The following is a 26,699-nucleotide window of genomic DNA, read 5'->3' as shown; positions in this document are numbered from 1 at the left end:
CGACTTCTATACAGGCTTCAGCGGGGTGTTCTATCTACTGTAGTACTNAATTGCTTTTATAACCAGAAACCAAACAGTTCATGATATCTTGCTATGTTTTATTCCTTTTTCTGGTATACCAGTACACGATACGGTATCGGGTAAAAGCTTACTTGACGGCTGGGCAAAGGCTCGTAAGAGCCCGCCATGAACCTAGACTGACCTCGAGGTCTCAGTGCCGATAGTGGTTTCTCGTTATTAGTTATTGTGTTAGGGAAAAGGCGAATTATATAGCGGACAGAATCACGTGACAGCAGTGTGACGTCATGTGATAAAAGGGAATCGATTTGGGCCTGTCATCGGCTGAACGGGACATCATTAACCTCGTTCAACGGGGGGTTTGTTTTCATGAGAATAGTCTCCCATGAGATAAGTCGTATCCGCACTGTTGGCATTGATTAATTAAGTATTGGGATTGGGTTATGTGACGTCACTTTAGGCGTCGAGTTGCAACAACTCTATACATTTTAACATAAAACAACTTCTATTTTATCAATTCCGTTACGTAACGCAGTTACGTTAATAAGTCAGTTACTACTAATCGTGTATATCAGACAAGGTCAGAAACTAAAATAATTTGAAGTTTTTTGCAACATTTTTTGCGTACTACAGTTTGTTTAAGTATATCTATACCAAGGATGGTATAGTTTGTACAGTGCGCCGATGCGCCACTGCAGCAGAGTAATTGAATTGCTGGATACGAATAGTGTGCTCTGAGGCATATGTAAATTAAGTTTCAATAATTGATAAAACGGTCGCATGTAATTAAGCAGGCAGTTGATAAAAACAAATTTTCCCTTTAGATTAAATAGGAACTGAACGTAATTTTTTTATGAAGAATATATACATACACGGTATGCATGGATTAGAAATTTCCCAGGGTGATAGGTTATCGATTTTTATGCGAAAAGCAATGACGTACGTATGACGTGAATGATAAGGCAAATATAGGAGTGGCGTCGACATAAACTTAACCTTTGGCTTCCTAGCATGTACACTAACGCCTAATGCGTCTGCTTAACTGAACGTTTCATAAATATTGTATTCAGCTCTTTTGAAAGCACCGGTTCGAGGTCGTAAAACGGTGGGTTCCCGATGCGTTCACACGGTACCTCAATGCTCTTCCATGCAATTGATACGAGAGTATACGCCGACCAATTACCCTAAGGTCAACGCGATATGCAGTCGACGGTATATGCGCTACATGTACAGTTGATAAGGTTTATAATTAAGGGAGGCCTATTAGAGCACGCAGGCGAACCGAAAGCTCTTTATACCGCTGCAGGCATCATATTACAGGTGATATGTCGGTCATTTGAAGCAATATTGATATATGACCATAAATATGTGACAAGCTATAGGTTTAAAAGCGACTTGTCTTCGTATATAGTTAGTATGTACAGGTAAATCTTGGCAAATTGGATTATGCAGTATCACGGAAATTAAAAATTTATCGGATCGGACTTCGTAAAACTGAGTGTTGTATGTGGTAGTCGTCACTTTAGTGTAAGAAGCAATGCCGCTAATCACATTTTGAGGCAATGGATTAACCCGCACAAAAGAGATAGCGATTTTGAGGAAGCTATAGCGATACGTGGAGCACTTAATTTTAGGCTTGCTTGAAAAAAATCCGATTATGCAGTATAATCTTCATAATTGCTTTGCGAGTATTGATGGGTATAACGACCAACGGCGCTAAAACCTATTGACTTTCATACAAGCTTAAAATATTTGGGCGGCTTTGGAAATAACTTAATTATCTAATGCTTCCATTTATAGATAAACAGTGTTGTATTGTGCAATTAGAAACTAGAAAAAACGGGTAATACTATAGCCTTGTAAGACTGCAGCAAGGGGCTATATAAAAGGCCGATGTTATGCGTGGGCGTTATAAAATACGTAATGCTTCTCTGCACTTGGAACCGTTGTATATAGAGTTTCAAAGAGCCTATTTGAATGCGTTTCAATACGACCAACGGTAACATTATTGGCCAATCGAGTGAACGAGGAAATATTTCATGTTGAAATCGATTGCGGAATAAAGAGTTGACGTTTGTGGCGTCCTTAACATTTAGTTGATTGAAATGGCAGATCATTCAGCGCGTGAGTAATATGCCAATCTCAAACGACGGTATTACAAAGTCATAGAAGGTTCAGTTATGGTATCAGGGTGTTAACTTATATGCAGTTTACTATGATGGCAATCAAGGGCAGTGAGCGTTTTGTTGATTAGGTGAGTGGATATATAGTAGGGTGGGCGAAAATGGGACATCTTTTCGTTTATTTTATCGTCTCATTCGATATTAAACAAGGAACATTTAAATAGTTATAAAGCCGTAGCCCCACGACTTCCATAGACCGTTGTTAATTGTTTAAAATACGATCAGGACATTTGGATATAATGTTCCAAAAAAGTCCCATCTTCCCCCACAGTATTATATAGGTTGTTTAGATTCGTTATAGATTAAAACCAGACGCCCTTCGTATATTTGGTGTCAATTATGTCTTGAATTTAAATTTAAACGAGTTGATATTTACTACCGCAGTACTTTATTGATTACCGCACGCCAAGGAAAAATGGAACAAAAAGGTAGAATGATTGCTGTGTAAGTAACCGCATCCGTCAATTAAGGTGTTATGAAACACCTATTCACGTTTTGGGTATACCGGTAGTGCTTATTCTCTCTTTATGCATATCTATATACAGGGAGAAATTGCCTTTACCGGTAGTTTGAAGCATTTTAGGGTGTGAGTAATTTACTGACAGGTAGAAAATGTACACAGCTGGTGTATTTATGTAAAAGACAGAGCACGTTCTGGCAGTAGCGGTTAATATAGCCGTATAAATCGTATATAGCACTGTGAAGATGGATATCGTTAGCACATTACTTCACATTTCCTATTCTTTTATCCTATTTTTTAAACAATAAATACGGTTATATAATTATCTTTGCTTACTACCAAACGGGACGAATTCAGAGAATGAAAATATGTACCATCTTACCCCAACAATCAAAAATGTACCATCTTACCCCAACATACAAAAATGTACCATCTTACCCCACACAGACCAAACTGTTTTAGATACTAATGTAGGAGTATATAGGTTTTTGCAGCACTTTAGACGCTGATAGGTTTTCGCCGCTTACTCAACCGTTCGACTCTATTCAATTTTAAAGCCACAACCAAACATGATTACGAAACAAGACACGGAATGTTGCAGTAGGGCGAATTCAACCTTGCATGAACTGTAAACGTAATTAATTCCACGCAACATCAGATCGTTCAAGCATAGCTGAAACGTTTCGAACGTAAAAATTGGAAAATGTATGTCTATATAGGCTAGTGCAGTTCTATGTGTAGTATGGGGTGGGGTAAGTTGGGACGTATGTTTTCTTTTTCTTTTTTGTCTTGTTTGGTTTTAAACAAAGTATATTTACAGAACTATATATCGATTTCCTCACGATTATAAAGAGTTGTTAATTGTACCAAACACCAGAGAAACCAGCACAGTCCGATTTGGTAGTCTAACTAAAAGTTACAGAATACTGGTAATAAAAATATTTCATTTTTTTGTATCTGCTTAATTGTCTTGTCTCCCCCACGCTACTATATGAGTTTTCTAATCACGTATATGAGATTTTTAATCGCGAAAAGAAGGGCTAATCGCTTTCACAGGGCTGAGCTGTAATAACTTCGTAAGGGTATGTAATCTGTTTTACATGGTAGCGCGTACGTTTAGCCAGACTGCAGGGAACGAACCAGGAGTAATTAAGACCAATAACAACACGCATATTCTTAAAGATTAATCCAGCTGCTGGCCTAAATAGCCATAACACGGTTACAGGGCATGCAAAAGGCAACTGTTTGCGAACACATTCAATTTCAGGTTATAGTTTTTAGGCGCCAACTTTAATGAATTTCGTGAGGGGGGAGGGTTTAAAGTTGTTTTTACAAATCAACACTGTCTTTTTAATTAATGATTTTCAGTGAAAGGGAGAAACGGTAATGGACCTGTGTCTTGGATTAATGAGTTTTGTTGCAGTTAGAATCTTTGTTGTTAAACAGCTAATTTGGTGCTGGCGTTAAGTCGTATACCATAAGACGTGTCTAATACAGTCTTCAGCATCGTGTCTGTTCTTAGGGTTTATGTGGAGCTTTTTTTTCCAGTGTTTATTGTCATAATATATATTGTTATTCTTTGACATGGTGTGTGTGTTTTATAAGTAGTTCGAAACGATTTCGAATAAAGAGGTGATACTCTTGCCTTATATACGACTGTGGAGCGAATCAATGTATGTGGAAGTATACACTTTTAACGACTCAAATTTTAAAACTAGGAAAAGGAGTAAGTATAATGGTTAAGTTTTATTAAGTTGAACGATCTGAGTCGTATAGAAATGACTACGGCAGCCTTCACTCAAACTTATGCGGACAGGATATACCCAAGCACGGCAACAAACACATTTTTGCCACTTTGCCAATCACACGACACCATCTTACAGGTTGGTACAAAGCTGAACTTGCTAAAAGCATGTTGATTTTAAAACCAATGTTTTCCACTTGTTTACATTTCCGTTTCGTCCAACAGACATGGTTTCAGTTCGACACGCTTCACTTGGTGAGGGTCTTGGTCACGTGGTTACTCTTCTGTCTCAGCATGGCAGGAAACATGTTCGTCCTCTGGTCACTAAGGGGCAGCAAAAGCCGACATTTTATCATGTTCTATTTGGCACTAAGTGATTTGATCTACACAATATTCGTGATGCCTTCTGGTAAGTAGAACTCAAGATGGTATTTATTTATAAGTAACAGAAGCATCGTGCAGTCGGTTCAAGTTCGAATCCTGTCGGCGACTTCGTTCACAGATTCGAAGCTTGCATGTTGCTACCAATATGTACGTGTGCATCCTTGAACAACATTTTGGGGCAATTGCTTTAACCAAGTGGCCCCTATCGGCTGTCTAAGTTGTCAGCCGCATACTACTAATAATAAAGTGCCTGAAACTTACCCACAAAACTACCTATAAAAAAATGCCCATAAAATATACACGTAAAGAGTCGTAGCTGGGTACGAGGTTTGTAAAACAAATCATACACGACTGTCGCTGCCTCGTTACTTGAGGACAAAGCAAGTTATACGATCAATTTTTGTATCAATATTTTCGTTTACTCATAGAACTGAAACCCTAACGTAAAAGACGCCTTTTTAAATTCAAACATAAAATGAAACTTTTCTGCTCTTTTTAAATGATATTTTTCCGTCTGCTTGTTTATAAAGTAACGCCAGTTCTCATTATAGACGCGGTGTGGAACACCACCATGGAATGGCTCGCCGGTGACGTCATGTGCAGGTTGTGCCAAATGATGAAACAGTTCGGCATGTACGCGAGCTCCTTCATGGTTGTGGTAAGTCAAATGGGTCATGGAATTTGCACTAACCGTATACTTAAAGTGAACAAAGGGGAGGTCCTTTGGTTTGTTATTTAACCACGTTTATAAAGGTTTGGGATAATGGGCCATTTCTCGCTTAATCTCAAGTCCAATGGCGTGACAAGCTGCAGGGCATCACCCACGTAGAGTAGAATGGTTTAGAGCGTAGAATCGTGGCGAAACGCAGTGTTTAACTTGGCATAAACGGACGACGCGTAGGGGTCTTGCTGCGTTTTAAAACACAGTCGTCCAGGGTCCCTATGGGCGTAAGGCAAAGATTGTGCTAATCAATATGCTAGCCGAAGCAAATTAGACCGTCGATACTTTGGCCAAGCCGGCAAAGTATTCGATCGTCCGGAGTTTCGACAAATTAGGCACGAAAGGGAAATTAAAAATCCAAACACGAATGCAAGGGTCATAGGTTATCGTATTGATCCAACAAAATGGAACAAAGTCGCGAACGGGCCAGCGCGAACCTGTGTTACATCGCCTCGGTACCTCTGTCTGTTGGTTTCGTTCATATAAACCACCATGTTACTATTGAACCCTACGGTCTGTCGCAATAACGAGATTCCCAAGTTTTCCTGTCGTTTGAGTCACTTTAGTCGATAGACGAACCAAGACAAATGGATCGCGACGAAAGCAGCATAAATCAAGTTATAAATAGAGGAGCAAACTGACAGATGAACACTGGTTGTGGGTTGTCAGACACAGTACGCGCATATGACATGACTTGTATATTCTTCTTCTTGAATTTGATAATTAGGAAGATGTATGCGTTCAAAATAAGGGGTAATAAACGAAACGCAACAAATGTATTTTACTGTGGGGTAAGATGGGATACCGTTGCCACCTGAACCCTATATTTCCTGATCGTGTTTTAAACAATTTACAACATTCCATTACAGCCTTGCGTATACGGTTATAGATAATTACGTAAATGGTCATTGTTTACTACCGAATGTTCCGCTAAAATAAAATAAAATAAAATATATATGAACAAGTTAACAGTAAATTGTAACAAAGTAACAAACACTGACGTTTACCCCACTTACTCGGACACCCTAATTAAAACAAATTGCTTTTTTAACTTAAAGGAAATTATGCATAAATACACGGTCATAAAACTGTGCGGTTTTTGAGACGATGTATACCAAGCAAGGTATATGGTAGGGTGGGGTAAGAGGAAACATCTTTTATTCCATTTCTCGTCCCAATTGGTGGTAAAATAGCATTTAAAAAATATATAAAACCGTATTCTCACTTCCATGGACGGTTGTTAATTTTTTGAATCACGATCAGGATATTTGGATATTATGTGCTAAGGGTGTCCCATCTTACCCCACCCTACTACAATACAAACTACTCGTTGGTGATGTTGCCTAGCAATAAAAAAACGTGACAATTAAATATTCTAAAATGGGTAAAAACATAATCGCCCACAATGTTATTATATGGTTCATTGTAAAATTCTAGTTTATTTAGCAATTAAATCGTATTAATAGAAAGTGCGAAAACAAATTGATTTTCATTATGTGCGTAAATTGGGTCCTAAATTCACATAATAAAAGCCAATATTACAAGCAGACGGGATTACCCATATTTGAATATTCCGTCAATTTTAATATTTGTGGTTACAAGGACATTGAAAATATTGTTTTGTCGATAAGTCGATTTAAACGAGAACAAACAAAAATGTTGTTAAGAAAATTCCAGTAACACAATTTCCAGAAAACACGATTAGAACAAACAAAGCTGTCAACTAAACACCAAATAACATTTCACATAAGTGATGCCTAAATATAGTAGGTTGAGGTAAGATGGCCTCCTTTGTGATAAAATTTGGTGGTAAACAAGGAATATTTTCAGAATTATAAACGCATTTATTTTACAAATTGCTTTATTATTTGTTAAAAAAAAAACAAGATTAGGAAATGTGGAATATAGTACTGTGGGGTAAGATAGCACACCTTTAACACATAATATCCAAATATCTTGATCGTATTTCAAACAATTAACAACGGGAGTCGTGCGAATACGGTTTATAATTCGTTGAATGTTCTTTGTTTACTACCGAATGGAACAAGAAAATAGAATGAAAAGGTGTCCTATCTTCTCCCATCCTACTATATCATGTGATCGTGGTATCCATCTTATCCGACGGTATTATATTTTATATACTTATAATTTATACCACGGGTCTCTGTTCGATCAAATTCATGGCGGACTTTAATTGGTTTACCGTGTATTACTTTTCCCTGCGGTACGCATTTATAATGTACCGCTAATTTTGACATTTGGCACAGCACTTCGAATACCAGTAATAAACTAAACGCGTAAAGGTCTCTATAGATTTTTTTCTGTCCCTCCTGGTTTGTAAACCTTTGCAAAGGAATTAAACTTCATTGATAACCGCGCAAATATTGTGTTTAATGAGCGAAATATCTGTGTGTTTAGACTGCTGATGGAAATTACCTGTTTTATCGGCGCATTTATATTGATTCGTGTTTATGAATAAAACGCTGAAGATTTACGGTTAATATCTTCACTCATTTAAACGCTATACATACCCAACTTGTTTGGCAACTTCAAATCCTTAGATTTAATGTCTAAAACACTGTTTCATACAGAAACTTACACTTTACTAATATATTAGGATGGGGGAAGATGGGACACCATTAGCGCATTATATCCAAATATTCTGATCGTGTTTTTAACTAATTAACAAATATGGGAGTCGTGGGGACACGGTTTTATAATTCTTTATTTTTCTTTGTGTACTACCAAATCGTAGGGGAAAATAAAATGATGAAGTGTCCTTTCCCTAATGCCACTATACTTGATGTAACAAGAATAAATTGTCTGTAACACAACACCAAAAATCGACAATTCAGATCCTGAGTAATCATTTCCCCACAAACGCCTAACTTTATCATTTAAAATTCCAGGTGATCGGTATGGACCGAGTAACTGCCATCTTATCCCCTTTAACCCATGAAGGACAACGAAAGCGTGGTTACTGCATGGTTCTTGCTGCATGGACGACAAGCCTTTTATGTTGCATACCTGCGGTGGGTAGCATCTAATGAAATATTACGTTGCCATTGTAACAATGGTTTACATATTTATGCTAACAGTAATAACCAAGATACTTTAAGTGTTGGTACAAACGTGCCTTTAAAATAAAATAGGCGCCAAGCCGCGTAAGCCTATTTATAAGAATTTAACCTAATGGAATTACGTATATAGTAGGGTGGGGGAAGATGGGACACTTTTGGCACCTAATATCAAGATATCCTGATCGTGATTTAAACAATTAACAGCGGTCTATGGGAGTCGTGAGCATACGGTTTAATAAGTTTTTAAATGTTCTTTGTTTACTATACTAAATGGAATGAGAAAATAAATGAAAAGGTGTCCCATCTACCCCCACTCTACTATATTGTTATTGTTTTGTTTTTTTTATTAATCATAGTATGGGCAAAATATATTATAACAACAGCCCTTATTTTAGCGTTGTTATACTCTGTAACATACGTTACCCTACAATAAAACAATTTTACATGCAAACGTACAAAAGACATCAAATAACGAAGCGTGTTTGATATAAGGTTTATTAGCAGGTCGTACGATAGATATATCGATTGCCTTTCTTTCCCATTGTTAAAATTGCGTTGCCCTGTTATATATTGCATCAATTTTAAAGCTCTTACGGCGACCGCCGCTAAATTACGTATATTGGTTTTGCAATAAAATCGCAGTGGGTTCGAACCCTAACAATAGCTACACTTGTCTATCTTGCGTTCAAATCTAATAACCAAAACTTTTTGACCCAGATTTGGAAACTGATTCTAATATATTTGCACCGCATGATGCAATAAACGTGTTTAACAACAAGAGAGCAGACTAATAATAAACGGGCACGTAAAAACAACCAAAAACACAACAAAAACATCACCCCACTAGAAAGAATAACCATAAACACATACGCGTTCAATTACTTGGTGTTTTCGTCTACAGGGCGCACTGTTTTCCCTTCTAACCGTGGAGACTTGTGAAGGAATCAACGTTTATCAATGCGTGGACTTTAACATTGTTAAAGACCGTTCTTTACTACGACCTTACTACTTCTTTACAATGTGCATGAGCTTCTTACTACCACTGATCTGTACCCTGGTTTCTTACTCACTTATAGTTTGCGAGATTTCCAACATGAAAGAGAGAGACAGAGGTGAAATACCTTTGGAGAACATATATCACAAGTTTTTTCTAACATTTACATTCACAAAAATATCTTAGAAATTTACAAAAAAATAACTTCAAAAATCAAAAACTGTCAAAAATAGATGAAATAGTTTAGAAAAGGATAAATATGACCGGATGTCAAATCTGTTGCAGTGTGGTTCACACGCATGTACAACACAAGCATACAGGAATATTAAACATAACCGCGTGGTAAACCATTGCAGCATTAGAGCGCCAGTAAATTTTTTATATTGTTATTTTATGGGGAGGGCGCATGGGTGTAGCTAGTTCTGGTTGGGAAATGAAATAACTCCAAATCGTTGGCAAGTAAACCGTAATAATGCAATGCTTAATATGGGCTTTCGCATTGCGTTTCATTACTGTTTCTACAGTGTTAATGGGCCGCCGCAAAAGCGTCAACACAGCATCGATACAGCGAGCCAAGAATCGTACAATCCTCATGAGAACTTTAATAACTCTAACATTTCTCGTGTGCTGGGGACCGTACTACGGCAAAGGGATTTACGACTGGTTTCAAAAGCCTGCAATTGGACCGCCAGCACCAGTTAGTATAGACAGTTTTTTCACAAAATTGTAATTTTTACAAAATTGTAATTTTCACAAAGTTGTAATTTTGACAAAGTTGTAATTTTCACAAAATTGCAATTTTTTCACAAAATTGTTTTAACATTAAATATTAACATTATCTTTAGCCTTGACAGCCAAACAAGTCGCTATGTAATACCTCCTGTCCTCCCTTTAAACCCGAATTATAAGTAACAGTTTTACCACTCTACAGTTAGATACAGCGATGTACATTGTCATGTACCTCAACCCAGTTCTACACCCGATCGTGTTCGGTGTTTTTATGAAGGAAATAAGAAGTAAATTTAAGAAAACTTCTTGCATCGCTGGACTAAAGCAAAAACGAGAGTAAGCAAAATTATTATTATAGTAGGGTGGGGGAAGAGGTGACAATTTTCCCGTTTACTCCGCCCCACTACATTTAATTTAACAACTGGAAATGACGTGTTGCAAGTTTAAAGTAAGGGGCGTTCTAGATAAAATGTTATATGGCGTTTGCCAGACTTGCCACGGGTATTTATTAAAGATATACGTTGAGAAACTATATTCCGCTTAATAACAAAATACCCACAATCTGTTCTACTTTGAATAGGATAGGTGCAGCGTGACACGCCATGGAACTTAATTTTCAAGCCGCATTTTCATAAGCGTAATATTATCTTGCCATGTGTAATATAGGAAGATGGGACACCTTTAGCACATAACATTAAAAAATTCTGATAATGTTTTAAACGATTAACAACGGTCTATGGAATTCGTAAGGAAACGGTTTTATATTTCTTTGAATGTTCTTTGTTTACTACTAAATGGGACAAGAAATAGAAAGAATGTGTCCCATCCCCTCTACCCTATATATTATAAACTAGGTTATCCTAATACGTTCAGATTGTTTATTACGAGTTTAGTTTCATTCGTGCAGACAAGTGAGGTCGGGATCGGTGTCAAGGTTATCTCTCACAAGCTATGCGACTGGTCTTACCCAAGTTCAGGACCTGCCCAACGGTGCAGCAGAGACCACTGTTCTGACTGGCGCCACCCAACAAGTCCCATCTATCGACGAAAGCGTACACACGAAGGCGCCAGAGTAGCATGGAGTTTACCAGGATTACTCGTCTCTGTAATTGCTCAATTATAACTCGAGAAAATTGATGTCATCGCCAATTTTTACCGAAAGAGTGCTTCCAAGCCGAATTTAGAAAATCGGACAACTACTTGCGGCGTAAGACCAAATTATTTGCACCGGGCATAAGTGCGTAAGTTTACACACGCAGTTGTGTAAAAATAATCACAACAACAAACCGGCATCGGCTAGAATAGAACTTGCGGATTAAATCCGTCACGGCAGAGGTGCAATTATGTTCCTTGAAAAGAAATTACTCCGTCAGTGTCTAACCGCCCACAATATATGTATTAAGTGCACGACTTGAACTGTTTATATAAAGTTCCAATAACAGAAATAACCCACGTGCGGTTATGCTACCGGCAAATGAAATTGAGAACGCGAGGAAATGAGACGACAAAATACACCGTTATCGAACCATATACGATATTGGGGTTACAGGAGTCGTTGACCCGACAACTCATGTGAAATATAGTTGCATTCATAATGCATTATACGGTATACGTCATAGCGAGACATTTCACTGCGGTTTTCAAGCTTTCATTCGAAATTAAATAAACGCTCGTTTATTTGGAAATGATAACAATACACACTGAAACCCTAAGGATGGACTAAACTGTCAGCTAATTATTAATAAGAAACAAATTACCCTCAAAATCACATCCAAGTAACATACTTAGTAACTCGTCAGCAGGCATATAGGGTGTATGAAATAGAACACCAGTGTTATAACAATTGTTGTTCCCCGCCATGCAAAAGTGAATAATTGTTTTATTGAATCATCTATACGTGCTTCCCAAAAAAAACATTTAAATTAGGGTGGGGGAAGATAGGACACCTTTAGCACATAATATTCAAATATTCCGATCGCGTTTTAACAATTAACAACGGTCTATATATATATGAGTCATCTTGGGCGTGCGGTTTTATAATTTTTTGAATGTTCTTTGTTTACTACCAATTGGGACGAGAAAAAAGAATGAAACGGTTTTCCATCATTCCATCTTTCTCCACCCTATTATACATAACATGTAGTGTATCCAGCAGTGGAATTAAAAAAACACACATAGTCGACTAAAAGGAAAACCTTGTCTTTCATAACCGCGTCTACTCGTATTTGCGACTTGATGCCTGCTTTGTAAAGAACAATAAAACTAAACTACTAGCCAAATAAATTACTAAAGAAATTCGACACCACATGCCCGAAGACTGGGTAACTACAAAACAAAAAAAGTTGTTATAGTATTTTGAAAACTGCTAATTTAATGATTGTGTTTAGGCACTCAAATCCTACAATGATATATAGTAAGGTAAGGGGAATATGGGACACAGTTTCATTTAATTTTCTTTTCGCATTTAGAAGTAAACAAAGAACATTAAAGGAATTATAAAACTGTATCCTCACGACTTCCATAGGCCTTTGTTAATTGTTTAAAACACGTTTAGGATATTTGAATATCATGTGCTTAAGGTGTCCCATCTTCCACCACAGTTCTCTATATGTATGTCTTTTAGGTCTTGTTTATCATGTATGTTTGCTTATTGAAAATCATTGCGACATCATGTTTATTTGTTTGTTGACACGTCTGTGTTCTTAACGAGTGGTAATAATCAATCACCTATATTTGGGGTTCCCGAAAATGTTTGCACAGTAAAGAATGTACAAATATAGGTTGTTTGACCATAACACAACATTCAGATATCGGGTATTTAAAAACACGCCCTCGTGTTTCATTGGCGGAATATATACGACAAAGGACCGCGCGAAGCCAGAACGAAAACAGTGATGTAACCATTCAAGCTATTGTAACATGATACTCAGAGTGACCGAGCTATTATGTACTTGTGGTAAACAGAAGTGATCCTCTTCCCTGTAGTGAGGTATATACGGATATGTGTGTCTCGGGCTCAATCGCGAGGAATAGGAATTTTAGAAAGTATTTTGTTCGTAATTAAATTAATTTGCGAGTGCAAATTTTGTGCGGAAAGGGGGAGAGAGATTTTTTGCAGTTACGTTGTAAATAAAGAGGCGAAAATGGATCTTGCGAGGGTGATTTAAATATCTACAGTAGTTTGAATTATTTCTGCGGTCATTTAAAGGTGAGTGAAATTTCGTGCGAATTTCCCATTTCTACTAATGCCTGCCTGGCACACCGGTATTTTGCGATCCCATCGGTTTATTTATACGAAGACTTGAGTCGGACTGCAACTCGGGCACCTCGCACGCTATATTTAGATAGGAAAACGCGCCGAATCTGACAGCCCACCGCAATGCCGAGAAAAGAGCTCTAACACTGCAACAGATTGCACCATTTTATGCGTTTTTTCGTGGAAGAGTGCAAAAGGTTGCTTAATCGTGGGTTTTGAAAACGTGAGTACACACCGCGATAACGTCAGGACGCAACAGCAGCGGGCTGACTGCGGACGCCATCTCGCGTTTATTGTTACAAGTCAATCTTTATTTGCATTAGAATTTTCCACCGCGGCTCTGATAGTATGAGGTTACCGGTATCTTAATACCAATGCCTGCTGCGTAAAGAGCGACGCTTGTTTAATGCAGATACCCCTGAACACGCCTACTCTGCGCAATTTGCCGTCGATTTACAGTTTCGCCGGGGTACAAAATCTGTGTTTGGTTTTGTAGCGATATTTAATGATGCCATTTCGGTCGCAGTCACGCGATTCGACTGCACAGCAGAAATGCACAGTCACCGTGAAATTGGCCCAGTTCCCAAAATTTCCTGGTTTTGCAAAAGAAACTGGAATATACAAAAGGGACGAGATATACGGTCAAATGCTCTCGGGAACAGAATATTCTCACGGGGTATCGGTTCAAAACCATCCTTATATAATGTAGAATATGTGGTAGTCAGCAATTGCGCAAAGGTATTTGTAAAATAGGCCATAACTGTTTTCTAATATTAGCAAAGCTCTTCTAGTGCAATACGTTATGCTTGGTATGGCAGCGATACGTTTTATAAATCGGGCTCGATATACCGCGCTTAAAAACTATTTAAATATAAGATTGATGATGCTAGTAAGTGGTGTAATATATATGGTATGCATATCTGTGGTACACCATTAGTTGTACTCACTGTGGTATACCTACGTTTTTAGTAGCACTTGGGTGTAAAATAGGCTTTTGGTTATATATTAAAAAGTATCAGAAAACGTAGCAATATAACTAATGGTGTTCTGTTAAAACTCTGTCAAAAGATGAAATGTCGGAAATGCAACTAACGTTTGCGTAAGGCCGCAGCAACAAATATAGTAGGGTGGAGGAATACGGGACACCTTTAGCGCTAAAAATTCGGATCGTGTTTTAAACAAATAACAACGCTCTATATATGAGTCATCATGGGCATGATGTTTTATAATTCTTTAAATGTTCTTTGTTTACTACCTACTTGGACGCGAAAATAAAAGAAAGGGTGTCCTATAATCTTCCCCCACCCTACTATATATACCATATATAAAATATAGATCTGAAGGTGACAGCTCTAACTCGGGTAATATACCACAACACAAGGCCGTGTATTCCAATGCATTGTAGCATCTAATTCCGGTCGATAAGAGCAGTTTTGCACGGCAGTGGGCAACACACGTGCTCGATCTGCAATCTGATTATTTATTCGACAAATTTTAACTCCGTCTCGAAATAACATCGATTCTAAACTCGTTTATTTTGAGTCAAAACAAGCGACTGATGTTTTAGAGACAATTGACGGCTCGCGTCTTATTCAAGGGTAATGCGCTAGCTTCTTATACTGTAAATGCTACTCTCTTTCGGCGAGGGATGTTGGGGTGAAAAAGTTAGGAAAACAACCAATTTAACGCGGATTAAAACCACGCTGTCGCTGAGAGTTGCAGGAATCAAACCGAAGAGGAGACCGGCAGAATTTTTTAGCATAATGTCGCACCTGATTTTAAGAGGACCATAGAGTTAAGTTCTACTCTACGTTGGTGAGGTCCTATAGAGTGGCTGAGAGGTCCCACAGTAGGTAAGATTTATGCCAGAGTTGGCACAATATCTCGAATACAGTAAAGTTAGTTTCGCGAAGCCAGACGTGTCAGTGCGTCTAAGTATAACTTCACAAAGCGTGTGATTCATTCAGACGATCGAGTTACATTTAGCAAATACGGTATCTGTCGATTGAAAAAGGAAATATTGATCGTCTGATAACAAATCTTTACGTTACACGATCTCGTAAAACAGATTTTGGCAGCCTGACAAAACACGGTATGTTTAGTAAGGTCAGGATCCACTTGCAGAAGCGGATAAGCTATACCATATTAACGAATATAGATCGACAGCGAACTATTATCAGCACGAATGCATCAACGAATCTTGCTCACTGAATAGAGTTCGTTTGTAATAGCGCCTGACGGCTTGTTGTGTTTGATTCTTATATGAACCCAGCGTGTTGTTAATTTAAATCGCTTCGTTGGATTCTGCCAAAAGATAAACTGCTCGACGTGTTCTGTTTGTGTGGGGTCATAACTCGGCGAGCGGAATCCGAAAATACCGATTTAAATATAGCCTAGGATACGCCCGGTTTGGTAAAGGCGAACTTGAGCAACGAATTCGTTTCTTTGGCCATAGGAAAGAGAAGCGACGCGGTGTATTTGGTATACTGTGTATCAAAACTTAACCTCGGTAAAGACCTTGTCGGCAAACGGGCTGTTAAAAACTTCGCGTGCGGAGATAGCGCGACAGAGATTGTATCTTAGATTATATTGCTCTCTCCTCGAGCATGCTAAATTGATTCGGAATCTAAACAAGCTTGCACCAATAGCAGGGGGTTCGCTGAAAACACAGGCGACTGTTTTTCGGCGGCCGACTCTATCATATGCACGTTGCAACACCGTTATCAGAAAAGCCGGGTTGTCAGATACGGGAGGCGATAATTTTATTGGAGAGATATGGAAAACCATCAGAGATCAGACGCAGTTGAAAGATTGACGGTAGGGAAGAGTATAAAGTTCAGTATTTCGTTGATTTATAGACTTGCATTGAGATAGATGAGCGACTATGATTGACAGAGACCCGGGACCGTTTATTTTGTATGCAAGCATCGGCCCAAATCTACTGAGCCGTTTTTCTGGGAAGTGATGGAGATATATATCATAATTCATGTGGACATTCAACGTGCATAGGAAGGTTATTAATAGAAAATAATCAGATCTAGCTGTCAAAAATAATGCTTCTTAAGATCTTTTAGAGCGAACGCATCGTATTTGCAATTAGTGCATCCGTGCCCGGGGCAAGTTGATGGGCATCTGCGGCATCCAGGGCTGCAATGACCCGCCTAGTGATGATTACGTAACCGATCCTCACCAAGCGCCGAGTTCTATTTTCATGCTGTAATACTGAAAATTGCTATACTTAAAAACGAAGTGTATAGTGAGTGGAGAAAGATGGGACACATTTTCATTTTATTTTCTCGTCCATTTTGATAGAAAAAAAAGAATATTTAAAGAAATACTAAACCGTATGCTCACGTCTTCCATAGACCGTTGTTAATTGTTTAAAACACGATAAGAATATTTGGATACTGTGTGCTTAAAGTGTCCCGTTTTACCCTATTGTACTATATATCAGCTTTTCCAAGCCTAAAAAATACAGGACGTGTTAACATTTTTTCTACTGAAGACGCCACGCGGTTTGTTTATTTTAATCACGCTCTTGTCTGGACCGCATTGGTACATATGTCGCTGACGTTTGAGGTTACATAAGTCAACTTCGATCTAGGAATGCCATGTTTATAACAAATAGGGAATGTTCGTTGCCTACGGTGTTGCTTACGACCCATTGGTCGATCTTATTGCCGCACATCGTTTTGCGGCAGCTAATTAAGCGAGCCTGGGCCTTTGTGACGTCAGAACGTTCGATTATGACGGAGGTCGCTTAATCCGGTCATGAACCGACCGCAGCGAATAGGCGGCGACGAATATCTCGCACGAAACATAGAGATCGTAGATAACCGGCGTTGGCACCGAGGAAGCTGGGGTACCTCGCGTGAGAAGATATTATGCCTTAAACAGGATTTTGAATGCCATTGCTTAAGTCATTTCGAATCGATCGGATTAAAAGAGTGGCCGGCCGCCCCTCAGAATGAGGCCAGCAGAGCTAAAACGGCTAAATAAGGTAGCGATCGTTGTAAAATTAAATAAACATTGTAGTTTTTTATGAAAGGGTAACCTGCCCTAAGGCGAGACAGATTCGACTATCACCGGTCAGTTACTTTTCTATATTTAGGAATGCGATGGCCACGTTGGTCTCGCGTGTTTTGGACCGCGGTCAAGTCGTTTTTCAGTTTTCGTAGAAGTGAGGGTGAATCAGGGTTGCGCAAAATTCTTGGGACATTAGTTGCGCAACTGTTCTGTTTGTAGTAAACTGCCTTATAGGGTTTATTATGTGTCTGCATATTCGTCTGGTGTTACGTAAAAGTGAATAGGGGTGTTGTTATACGCATATAGCCAATGGGAGAGGCCAAGCATAGTGTAGAATGTAGATGTTCTACTGCTACGACGTTATGAATGAACACGATTGAGATTGTTATTTATAGACGGTAACTTTCTCCTGGAGTATCTGTTTACAAGTTTGTGAGTCAGGTGTGGTCATCAGAGCGTAGCAAGAAAAATACAACAGGTACATTATAGGTCAAGGCTATTCTTATTGGCGATAGTCAAAATATGTGGACTCGTTACGCTTTTTTTCTCGCCTCGTGCGAAAGTTACATTTTGACGTATAAACAAGACAGTACAAGTCGTTCAATTTGTACTTTAGTAAGAAGAGAGAAAAGAGCTTTTGTTTCATTGAGGTCACGAACCTGTACGAGAAAGATCGTTATCCACTTTGATGCGCCCGTGAAATTAGAGCGAGTGACACTTCAGAAAAAAACGCTGACAAATATGATCTGAGAACATGCTTCAGCAAGCTAGCCACATGCATGTCGCATGCAGAGCGGCGTATGGTTTATCCCATATAAGGCAGTGAGCGGCGTAAGTCGTACCCATTCGCGAAGATTTTGTGCCTGCTGGCAGTGCTCGTTTCTCGACTGATGTTATCTTTAAAGTTAAGTGCGATACAAAAGATCATATCTCAGGAAAGGTATACAGTAAAGGTGTCTCTGAGGCCACCCTCACATAAACGATAAACCTATTCCGGCATACCGGTCGCTATGTAGTAGTAGGGACTGCGCGAAGCTTTTGTGGAGCAGTTAGGTCTGACCGTTGTTCTTAGAACCAATATAACGACACGGCGCTGTACGATAAATAGGAAATAGTTTTGAACAAGGCACCGTTCAAGGTAGTTTTCTTTGTTACGATGTACGTGAACAATAGTTAGTTTTGTTGCTTTTTAAAATTTGATGACGACAGACATGTACGTTTAGTGTTGTTACAACGATGTACATGAACGTGAATCGTGATTGCCTATCATGCTTCTACATAACAGTATCCGACTGTATAGCAAACTCATATACAGTGTCATGCGCCAGTCATTTGTTGAGTGTTTTCACAGGAGTACTTGATGATATTTCGCGGTGCGGGTGACGATAAAGCTTATATGGTTGTCATCACTAAACACATAGTATGCATTGCAGCTGGTAAGGTAGAACATTCTGACTGAGGTGCATAAGTATATTGTAAGCCGAGAAAACAGTTGTTTTGCATTTACATGAACTCTGTTCTGTACAGTACCTGATAGCTGGGAAGATTTAATTGTACTTTGAACAGTTAAACGCAGCAGCAAAACAGAAAACAGTACAATGTCTGTAGTGTTGTTTATGTGTATCCTACATTCTAACCTCATGCAAGTTAGTAGCTCATTAAATATTTAATTAACGTTCAATTACAGCGGTGATAAAGTCAGAGTTGCTTTTAAATTGATTTGAACCACATTTAGTATCTGATCCGATTATCATAAGCGAACAGTGCATATGATGACGTCAGACATCTCCCAAGGCGCGACTAATATCGACAACAATTGGACTTCTACCGCTTCAGTGTTGGGTTTGAACTCCACAGTTAATTCAACCGCACTTCCCTGCGAGGCCCACGACGTCCTAATTCAGGTTAGAGCTGGGAGTTATATTGTAGTGCTGAGATATAGTATCTATTTTAGTGTGCACCGCCAAATTTGATTAAACTTAAAAGAAGAACAGGGATACATGGCTTGACCTCTTAGTTTGGCCGTTGAAGACAGAAACTCTTTGTTCTAATATTAAACTTGTTTCCATGCCAACAGACATGGTTTCAGTTCGACACGCTTCACTTGGTGAGGGTCTTGGTCACGTGGTTACTCTTCTGTCTCAGCATGGCAGGAAACATGTTCGTCCTCTGGTCACTAAGGGGCAGCAAAAGCCGACACTTTATCATGTTCCACTTGGCACTGAGTAATTTGGTCTACACAATATTCGTGATGCCTTCTGGTAAGTACAACTCCGGATGCTAAACGTCATATTTATATTCAACGTACCCAGACGACCATATGAAGCCTGTTTATGTATACCTATATTCCCGAGCGTGCTGCTTGTTTATAAAGTAACGCCAGTTCTCATTATAGACGCGGTGTGGAACACCACCATGGAATGGCTCGCCGGTGACGTCATGTGCAGGTTGTGCCAAATGATGAAACAGTTCGGCATGTACGCGAGCTCCTTCATGGTTGTGGTAAGTCATTTTTTGTTATTCAGACAAACAGTAGCGCGCAATTCATGCATTTTCTTAAGCGGGGTCAAACCATGGAAAATTACGAATCATAAATTCAATAACTTGGTTTTAAATAAACGTAAAACTTACACTTTGAACAAACAAAATGGCGGAAAACAGACGAGTATGTTACGTGTTCACAAAAATGTGTAAAAACTAGTTAACCATGTCATAAATACTTCGTCTCTATTTCTACCGTAGCATCACTAAAAACATTCACTTAATATTCTGCCTGATGTTTTCATTTTTGAAGTTATTTATTTTATTTTTAAATACGGTATATCTTTTTACATACCTCGCCTGGAACCTTTTTATACCTCGCCTGGGAGCATTTTTAACCAATTTATCGGCCCTAAAAACAATATTTAAGTTATATAAACAGCTCCTGCTGTGGCTACACTCAAATCGTGTAAACTTCCCTCTCACGCACTTAGCACTGTTGTTCGTCGTGTAAAAACGACAACAAGTTTCTCTGCACCTTTAAACCACAGAATTTAGTTGAACGACATGCGCTTTAAAGGGGTTAGCGTCGGTTGCGCAAAAACATTATACCCGAGTAATCATGTTGTTTATGGGCCACGGTCGGAAATATGCGAGATATTTTCAACGGTGTTTCAATAACAAAATACCGACGCTACTCTCGCGTGAAGTTTGGACGACCTTTTCATCGCCGTGTAGCGGTTTTGTACAAAACGGCACATCCTAAAAAGACCTAAAGGGTTTGGACCGCATCACGTTGTAGCGCATTGGCAGGATAATTTTTTTGGCATTTCGAAAATATACAAAGCTTTCGCTTGACCTTTGCTTTTGTTATGCATTTGTCACGGAATTTCCGAAAACTCGGCAATTAGACCGACGTTGTAAGGTTTTGCGATCGATGCCGGTTCCCATGAGGGCCATGTTATCGGAAATTGAAACCCTCTGTGCTGACATTCCGTCGTTTGTTATTCCGATAGCGAGCATTGAAGTTGCGGTCACAATACAACATTTACAAATGCATTAAACATCAGCACTGCCTACTCAGCATGAAAGTGTATTCGCGTAATATAGTAGGGTGGGGAAGAATAGGACACATTCTTGTTTCCATTTGGTATAGTAAACGAAGAACATTCAATGAATCACGAAACTGCAACCTCCCCCCAACTCCCATATACTCTTGTTAATTGCGTAAAACACGATCAGGATATTTTGTTATTACGTGCTAAAAGTGTCCCATTTTACCCCACAGTATTATATGTAAATTTACCCTTTCGAACACGGCACTTCAAATTTTAAACAGCCTCCTAACATTTTATAATTGTGTGTAAAGTATCACGGCCATCCACTTAATCAGGCGAGTCATTGATAAGTCAAGGACTTGATGGATCAAAGGGGTTTATTTCGATGAAGTGACGAAGTTGTATAAGTGCTTCAATAGCCGAATAATAAGTCATCGAAGCTGGGCGCTGTGGTCTGAGATGGATACCGTTAGCACACAGCACCCAATTTCCTAATCGCGTTTTTTAATAATTAACAACGATCCTAGAGTCGTGAGAATATATTTTTATTGTTTTCTATAAAATAGGACGACAAAAGAGAGTGAAAACATGAACCGTCTTACCCCAACCTTATATACAGTATAGTTGTGTGTGGAAAGATGGGACAGCTTTAACACATAATATCCAAATATCTTTATTGTGTTTTCAACAAATAACAACGGTCCATGGAAGTCGTGAAGATACGGTTTTATAATTCTTTGAATGTTCTTTGTTTACTCCAAAATGGGACGAGAAAATAGAATTAAAAGGTGTCCCAACTTCTCCCATCCTGTTATATGTCTACAACTTTTTTTGTACCTGGGTCTTGGTTTTGCATTATCTTTCCAACACAAATACGTTACGTAACTATTTGTTTCCGCGAAGTCCCCTACTGAAGAATCTAAATAATTGGTCACTATAATGCTGTCTGTGTGATATGAATTATGAATGAACAAGAGTAAATGAAATCCGGATTTGGTTCATTATGTCTTAATATCCCCGCCGCATTGGAAGCCAAATCCATAATAGCTGTTATATCACAGTTTACCATATATAATAATACGCGTTACGGAATAAAAATCGGCGTATGCAACACCGTTAACCAATCAAAATAGTTTTCGTCTCTGTTCTACTTGAATTAGGATAAATAGACGGATAAGAAAGCGATTTTATCGAAATGCGGTAAAGAGCAAGAGAAAATCAATACATTTAAATTTCGCACTGATTTTCTAGCAGTTTAGGAGAAGATAGCGCGAATACAGGACCCCAATGTCCAACGGTGTGACGGTTAGAGCTTGCCAATATCGACCGAAATGTATTTCTTAAAGTTGTAATCTTTTTACTTTCAAAGTGAATTTAAAAGGTGAATGAGATGCAATTTCCGCCTGTCACTCTTTACCTTTTGGAACCAAAAGTTAAAACTAGTTTTCGTTACATTGTATTCCTTGTTTTATATACTGCGGGCGGACGTAAATAGATTCCGGTATCATTACGCCCCTAATCTACGAGCACGTACGGTCACGGTGAATTGTGTGCATGTAATAGGACCCGCTCGGCACAGAAATAACTGCTATATACAGAGCAACGTGGAATGTTATCGGTTATTAAGAACCACTTGGTCCCTTCAATGTAAACACTTTAACGAGTATATAATTTGGGCGCCATTGCCGGAATAACCATTTATTCCACCGTTGCAAGTTTACCGAGAATTTTCAAGCATATCTGATTTCTGGTAAACTCTTATAGTGGCCACTTCCGCGAATGCTCAAATAACCAAGTGAAGAATACAACATTATGCAATCACCGCAAGGATTGAGTAAAAAAAAATCTTTGTCAACGTGAAGGAACAAAACAAAATGTTTGAAATTCTAACGTTTTAAACTCTTTACGTCAACATACGTAAAATAGTTATAATCTAATCATTGCGCAAATTTGAGCCACCGTCAAGTTTAAAACTCGCCCAAGGGCTTGAATAACGTCGTATCAGGACAATCGAAAACAACAAGGAGTTGCGTATGTGCATCCCTCTTTTAATATTGTGATTTAAAAGCCCCATTAGCTTAAACTCAGGCAAATAAACTGTTTTCGCAGATAGGGCGTTTTTGGTAGATCGCCATGTAATCGTACAGCGCTGTAATGGGCGCTATAAAGAAAACTTATTTGTTTTTGTTAAAAACTTTTAAAACCTGTCTGATTACAGTGCATGTAATCTAATAACAAACACAGCGCGGGCAAAACAACCAGAACGCTAAACCTGTACGCGCTCAACGTATTTTAAAAACACTTCCCCGAAAAATCGTTAAAGCTGCTGGCGGTGTTCCCGTCAAAGCGCCCAAGCCAAAGGAAGCGCGGCCAACACATTACAACGTTGGACTCTTAAGTTTTCGATATGTCTGCCTCGTAATTTAAGTAAACTAAGTTCAAGTTCACGTGCATCAGCATAGTAAAGTACCAGATCGAATGTGCAAAGACAAGAAATCAATTTAAATTAGTTTGCACTGCAGTCCGACTTAATTCGGTGACATATTCAGCACGTAAGAACAATTAAAACGACGTCAAACCGACGTAAGCACTAAGCTTAAAAGCTTTTTGTACGTCTTATTTACGTTTTTCGATCGTTTTCGGTGGAAATGATCAAAAACACACGTATCCAAGAGACTCCGTAACATAAACGTATTTTTACAGGTAATTGGTGCCGACAGGGTCACTGGAATACTGTCACCACTGCCTTGTCACAGCCAACGTAAGCGCGGATATTACATGGTGGCTACAGCATGGATTTCAAGCCTAATATGCTGCTTACCAGCGGTACGTATTATTGTATGCGGTCTCGTATATAAATTTGTTCTTACTTTATAACATAAGCACCGCTGCATGCTACATTGTTAGTTTGTATAGACTGCAAAGTTGTTCTAAGTTTATGATAACTAATGTGTAAGTGAATAGTGGGTGCATATACTATATATATAGTAGGTTGGGGAAAGATGGGACACCTTTTCATTCTACTTCTTGTCTCAATTGGTATAAAACAAGAAACATTCAATAAATTACAAAACCCTTTTCTTAGGACTTCCATAGACTGTTGTTGATTGTTTCAAATACAGTCAGAGTATTTGGATCGTATGTGCTAAAGGTGTCCCATCTTACCCCACAGCCACAGTACTAAATCATTATTTAAAGTGCATGGTGTATTCTAGCATATTACGTATGGTTGTACGTCATGATAAGCGGTATTTATTACGTCGTGTGTCCATATATATAAATAGTTCTTTTAACTTAATAACAGTGCAGTAAAAAGTCACTCGTGTATAATGGATTATATTTTATATTCGTGCTTATTTTAAAGTGCATGCCGGTGTATTATTGCACACGTGTGGTTGAAAACCTTATCATTTTTCTTAGGGTTTCATCTTTTCGGTGGCGAGTATTCCAACTTGTGAAGGTATCCCGATATACCAATGCATCGACTTTAACGTTCTACAAGACGTGTCGTTACTACGACCTTACTACTTCTTTACAATGTGCATGAGCTTCTTACTACCACTGATCTGTACCCTGGTTTCTTACTCGCTTATAGTTTGCGAGATTTCCAACATGAAAGAGAGAGACAGAGGTAAGAGCGTTGTTTAGCCACTTAATTGCCCAAAGGAAGCACCGCAAAGAAAACACGCAGTTCATTAGTGCTAACAGTTGAAAACCCGCCGGCATTTCGCGCCTTATTTAATCTGCATAAAGATCATATAAAATACACACGCACTGGGACAACTTTGAAATTTAATGCTAGCATAATAATGTATTATTCAATTTGTTTTACAGTACTAATGGGAAGACGGCACAGCGTCAACACAGCATCGATACAGCGAGCCAAGAATCGTACAATTCTCATGAGAACTTTAATAACTCTTACATTTCTCGTGTGCTGGGGACCGTACTACGGCAAAGGGATTTACGACTGGTTCATCCGTTACGAAGATCATACCCCGCCAGATGCTGTAGGTTGTTGTTAAATCATTTTCTTGTTTCCGCTTAATCTTTAAAGCATGCGAGTTTGCAAGCTTATATTTAAGTAAAAGCGGCTTACCCAAAACCGGTGGTCTTACGTAAGCCACTGTCAAAGTGACATCAATATGACGTCACAAGGTCACGCAACAAACTGCGCTTCAGTGGTTACAACGTGTATCGGATAAATGTAAGCATTTTGGGGGGTTTTTAAGCCCCTATGTATAGCCATGGCCGAACATACTAAAGGGTTAAGTATACTTTGGCCAAAGGTCGGGTATGGCGTATTCTACTCACGCTTTTTTTAACAGATAACCCTAAATAGCTTGGTCGACCTTTATTCCCACCCAAAAAAACATTTTACAGTTCTACGACTATCATGGCCGGTCACGAATACGAAAACAAAAAATGTGTTTTTATAAGCGAATAAAGCGGCACGGAGTCTTGAACTATCCTGATTTGACGCACAACAGTTTGGAGAATTTGCCTTTCAAAGTTGTTTATCCATCCTTTTTATATATGTCCGCATTTGGGTGCATTTACATTTGACGTTAAATTTTCAAACTATTTTTAACAGCTGCTGACAACTTACACCTTTCGTCAAACGCAAATTACGTTTTAATCAATAACCGGATATTGTGTTTCGATTAGCAGTTTGCGCTGGTCGATGAGTTAGATTGAATAATGTTTCCCATAGCAGTTAGAAACAAAAACGGCCTAAATCATAGATAGGCCCTATTGTTGAACCCCGTGTTTATTTTTTCGCCACTGACCCCTTACAATTACTGAAGAATGTTATCATCCTACCGTAATCCTTGTATCGCGGGCCAGCTCCGTATCAGCTTTGCTCACGGCATATTAAGGCAAGCTTTTTGCACGGAAGGCGACAACATGTGATTACATAAGGCTGCCAACACATAAGAATGTACCGCTTTGGATCTCAGTCTTTCCTACATACCACCCACAGTGAATTACTCACTCTAAAACGGCCTCTTGAGAATATATTTGTTAGTCATCGTCTTGTTAAACGTCGTTGGTCAGTGGGTCATATAAACGTCATGCCTCTATAAAGAAATATTCTTATTTCATATGTCTGGGGGGATACAGTAATAAATCTTTTCTATGTTACCTCTATCTATGTTATAGTAGGGTGGGGTATGATGAGATGAGACATGTTTTCATTCCACATTTCTTTTGGTAGGAAACAAGAATATTTACAAAATTACACAACCTTAGCTCCGCGACTCTAAAAAAACGTTGTTATTTGATTAAAACACGAATAGGAAATATAGGATTTAGGTGCTAACGATATTTCATTTTACCCCACAGTACTACACTATAAAGAATCTTTTCTAAATTGCCATAAACTTTGTTTTACAGTGGGATACCGTAATGTACGTAGTCATGTACCTTAACCCGGTTCTTCACCCGATTGTGTTCGGCGTTTTCTTAAAAGAGATACGAGGAAAATTCAAGCAGAGATTGAACTGCGCAAGAAAAAGATTTTTTAAGCAAAGGTAAGTTTTTTAAGGCTGTAGAAAAATATTA

The 26,699-nt window shown here is 38.7% G+C and overlaps 2 protein-coding genes across 5 annotated transcripts in view; both read left to right on the top strand.

Moving 5' to 3' along the window:
• The window catches only part of gnrhr1 (gonadotropin-releasing hormone receptor), a 28,828-nt gene that overhangs the window by 1,169 nt on the left and 960 nt on the right, over positions 1-26,699 (top strand). The window contains exons 2-8 of one of the 3 annotated variants that reach the window (XM_026833550.1): positions 16,935-19,499; positions 19,673-19,856; positions 19,991-20,097; positions 23,838-23,960; positions 24,555-24,765; positions 24,969-25,144; positions 26,532-26,668. In XM_026833550.1, coding sequence (XP_026689351.1) covers positions 19,365-19,499; positions 19,673-19,856; positions 19,991-20,097; positions 23,838-23,960; positions 24,555-24,765; positions 24,969-25,144; positions 26,532-26,668 — 1,073 coding nt within the window. In that variant the 5' untranslated portion in view covers positions 16,935-19,364. 3 annotated transcript variants of the gene reach the window in all.
• gnrhr2 (Gonadotropin-releasing hormone receptor) lies at positions 4,238-11,990 on the top strand. 2 transcript variants are annotated; one of them, XM_026833546.1, is made up of 8 exons: positions 4,238-4,544; positions 4,631-4,814; positions 5,341-5,447; positions 8,420-8,542; positions 9,492-9,702; positions 10,109-10,281; positions 10,516-10,649; positions 11,207-11,990. In XM_026833546.1, the coding sequence occupies exons 1-8, from the start codon at positions 4,440-4,442 to the stop codon at positions 11,226-11,228; spliced, it is 1,059 nt and encodes a 352-aa protein (XP_026689347.1). In that variant the 5' UTR covers positions 4,238-4,439; the 3' UTR covers positions 11,229-11,990.

The sequence above is a fragment of the Ciona intestinalis genome, chromosome 3, assembly GCF_000224145.3.
Source record: "Ciona intestinalis chromosome 3, KH, whole genome shotgun sequence".
In the NCBI taxonomy this organism is placed as follows: Eukaryota; Metazoa; Chordata; class Ascidiacea; order Phlebobranchia; family Cionidae; genus Ciona; species Ciona intestinalis.
This window is presented reverse-complemented; position numbering and strand designations above follow the sequence as displayed.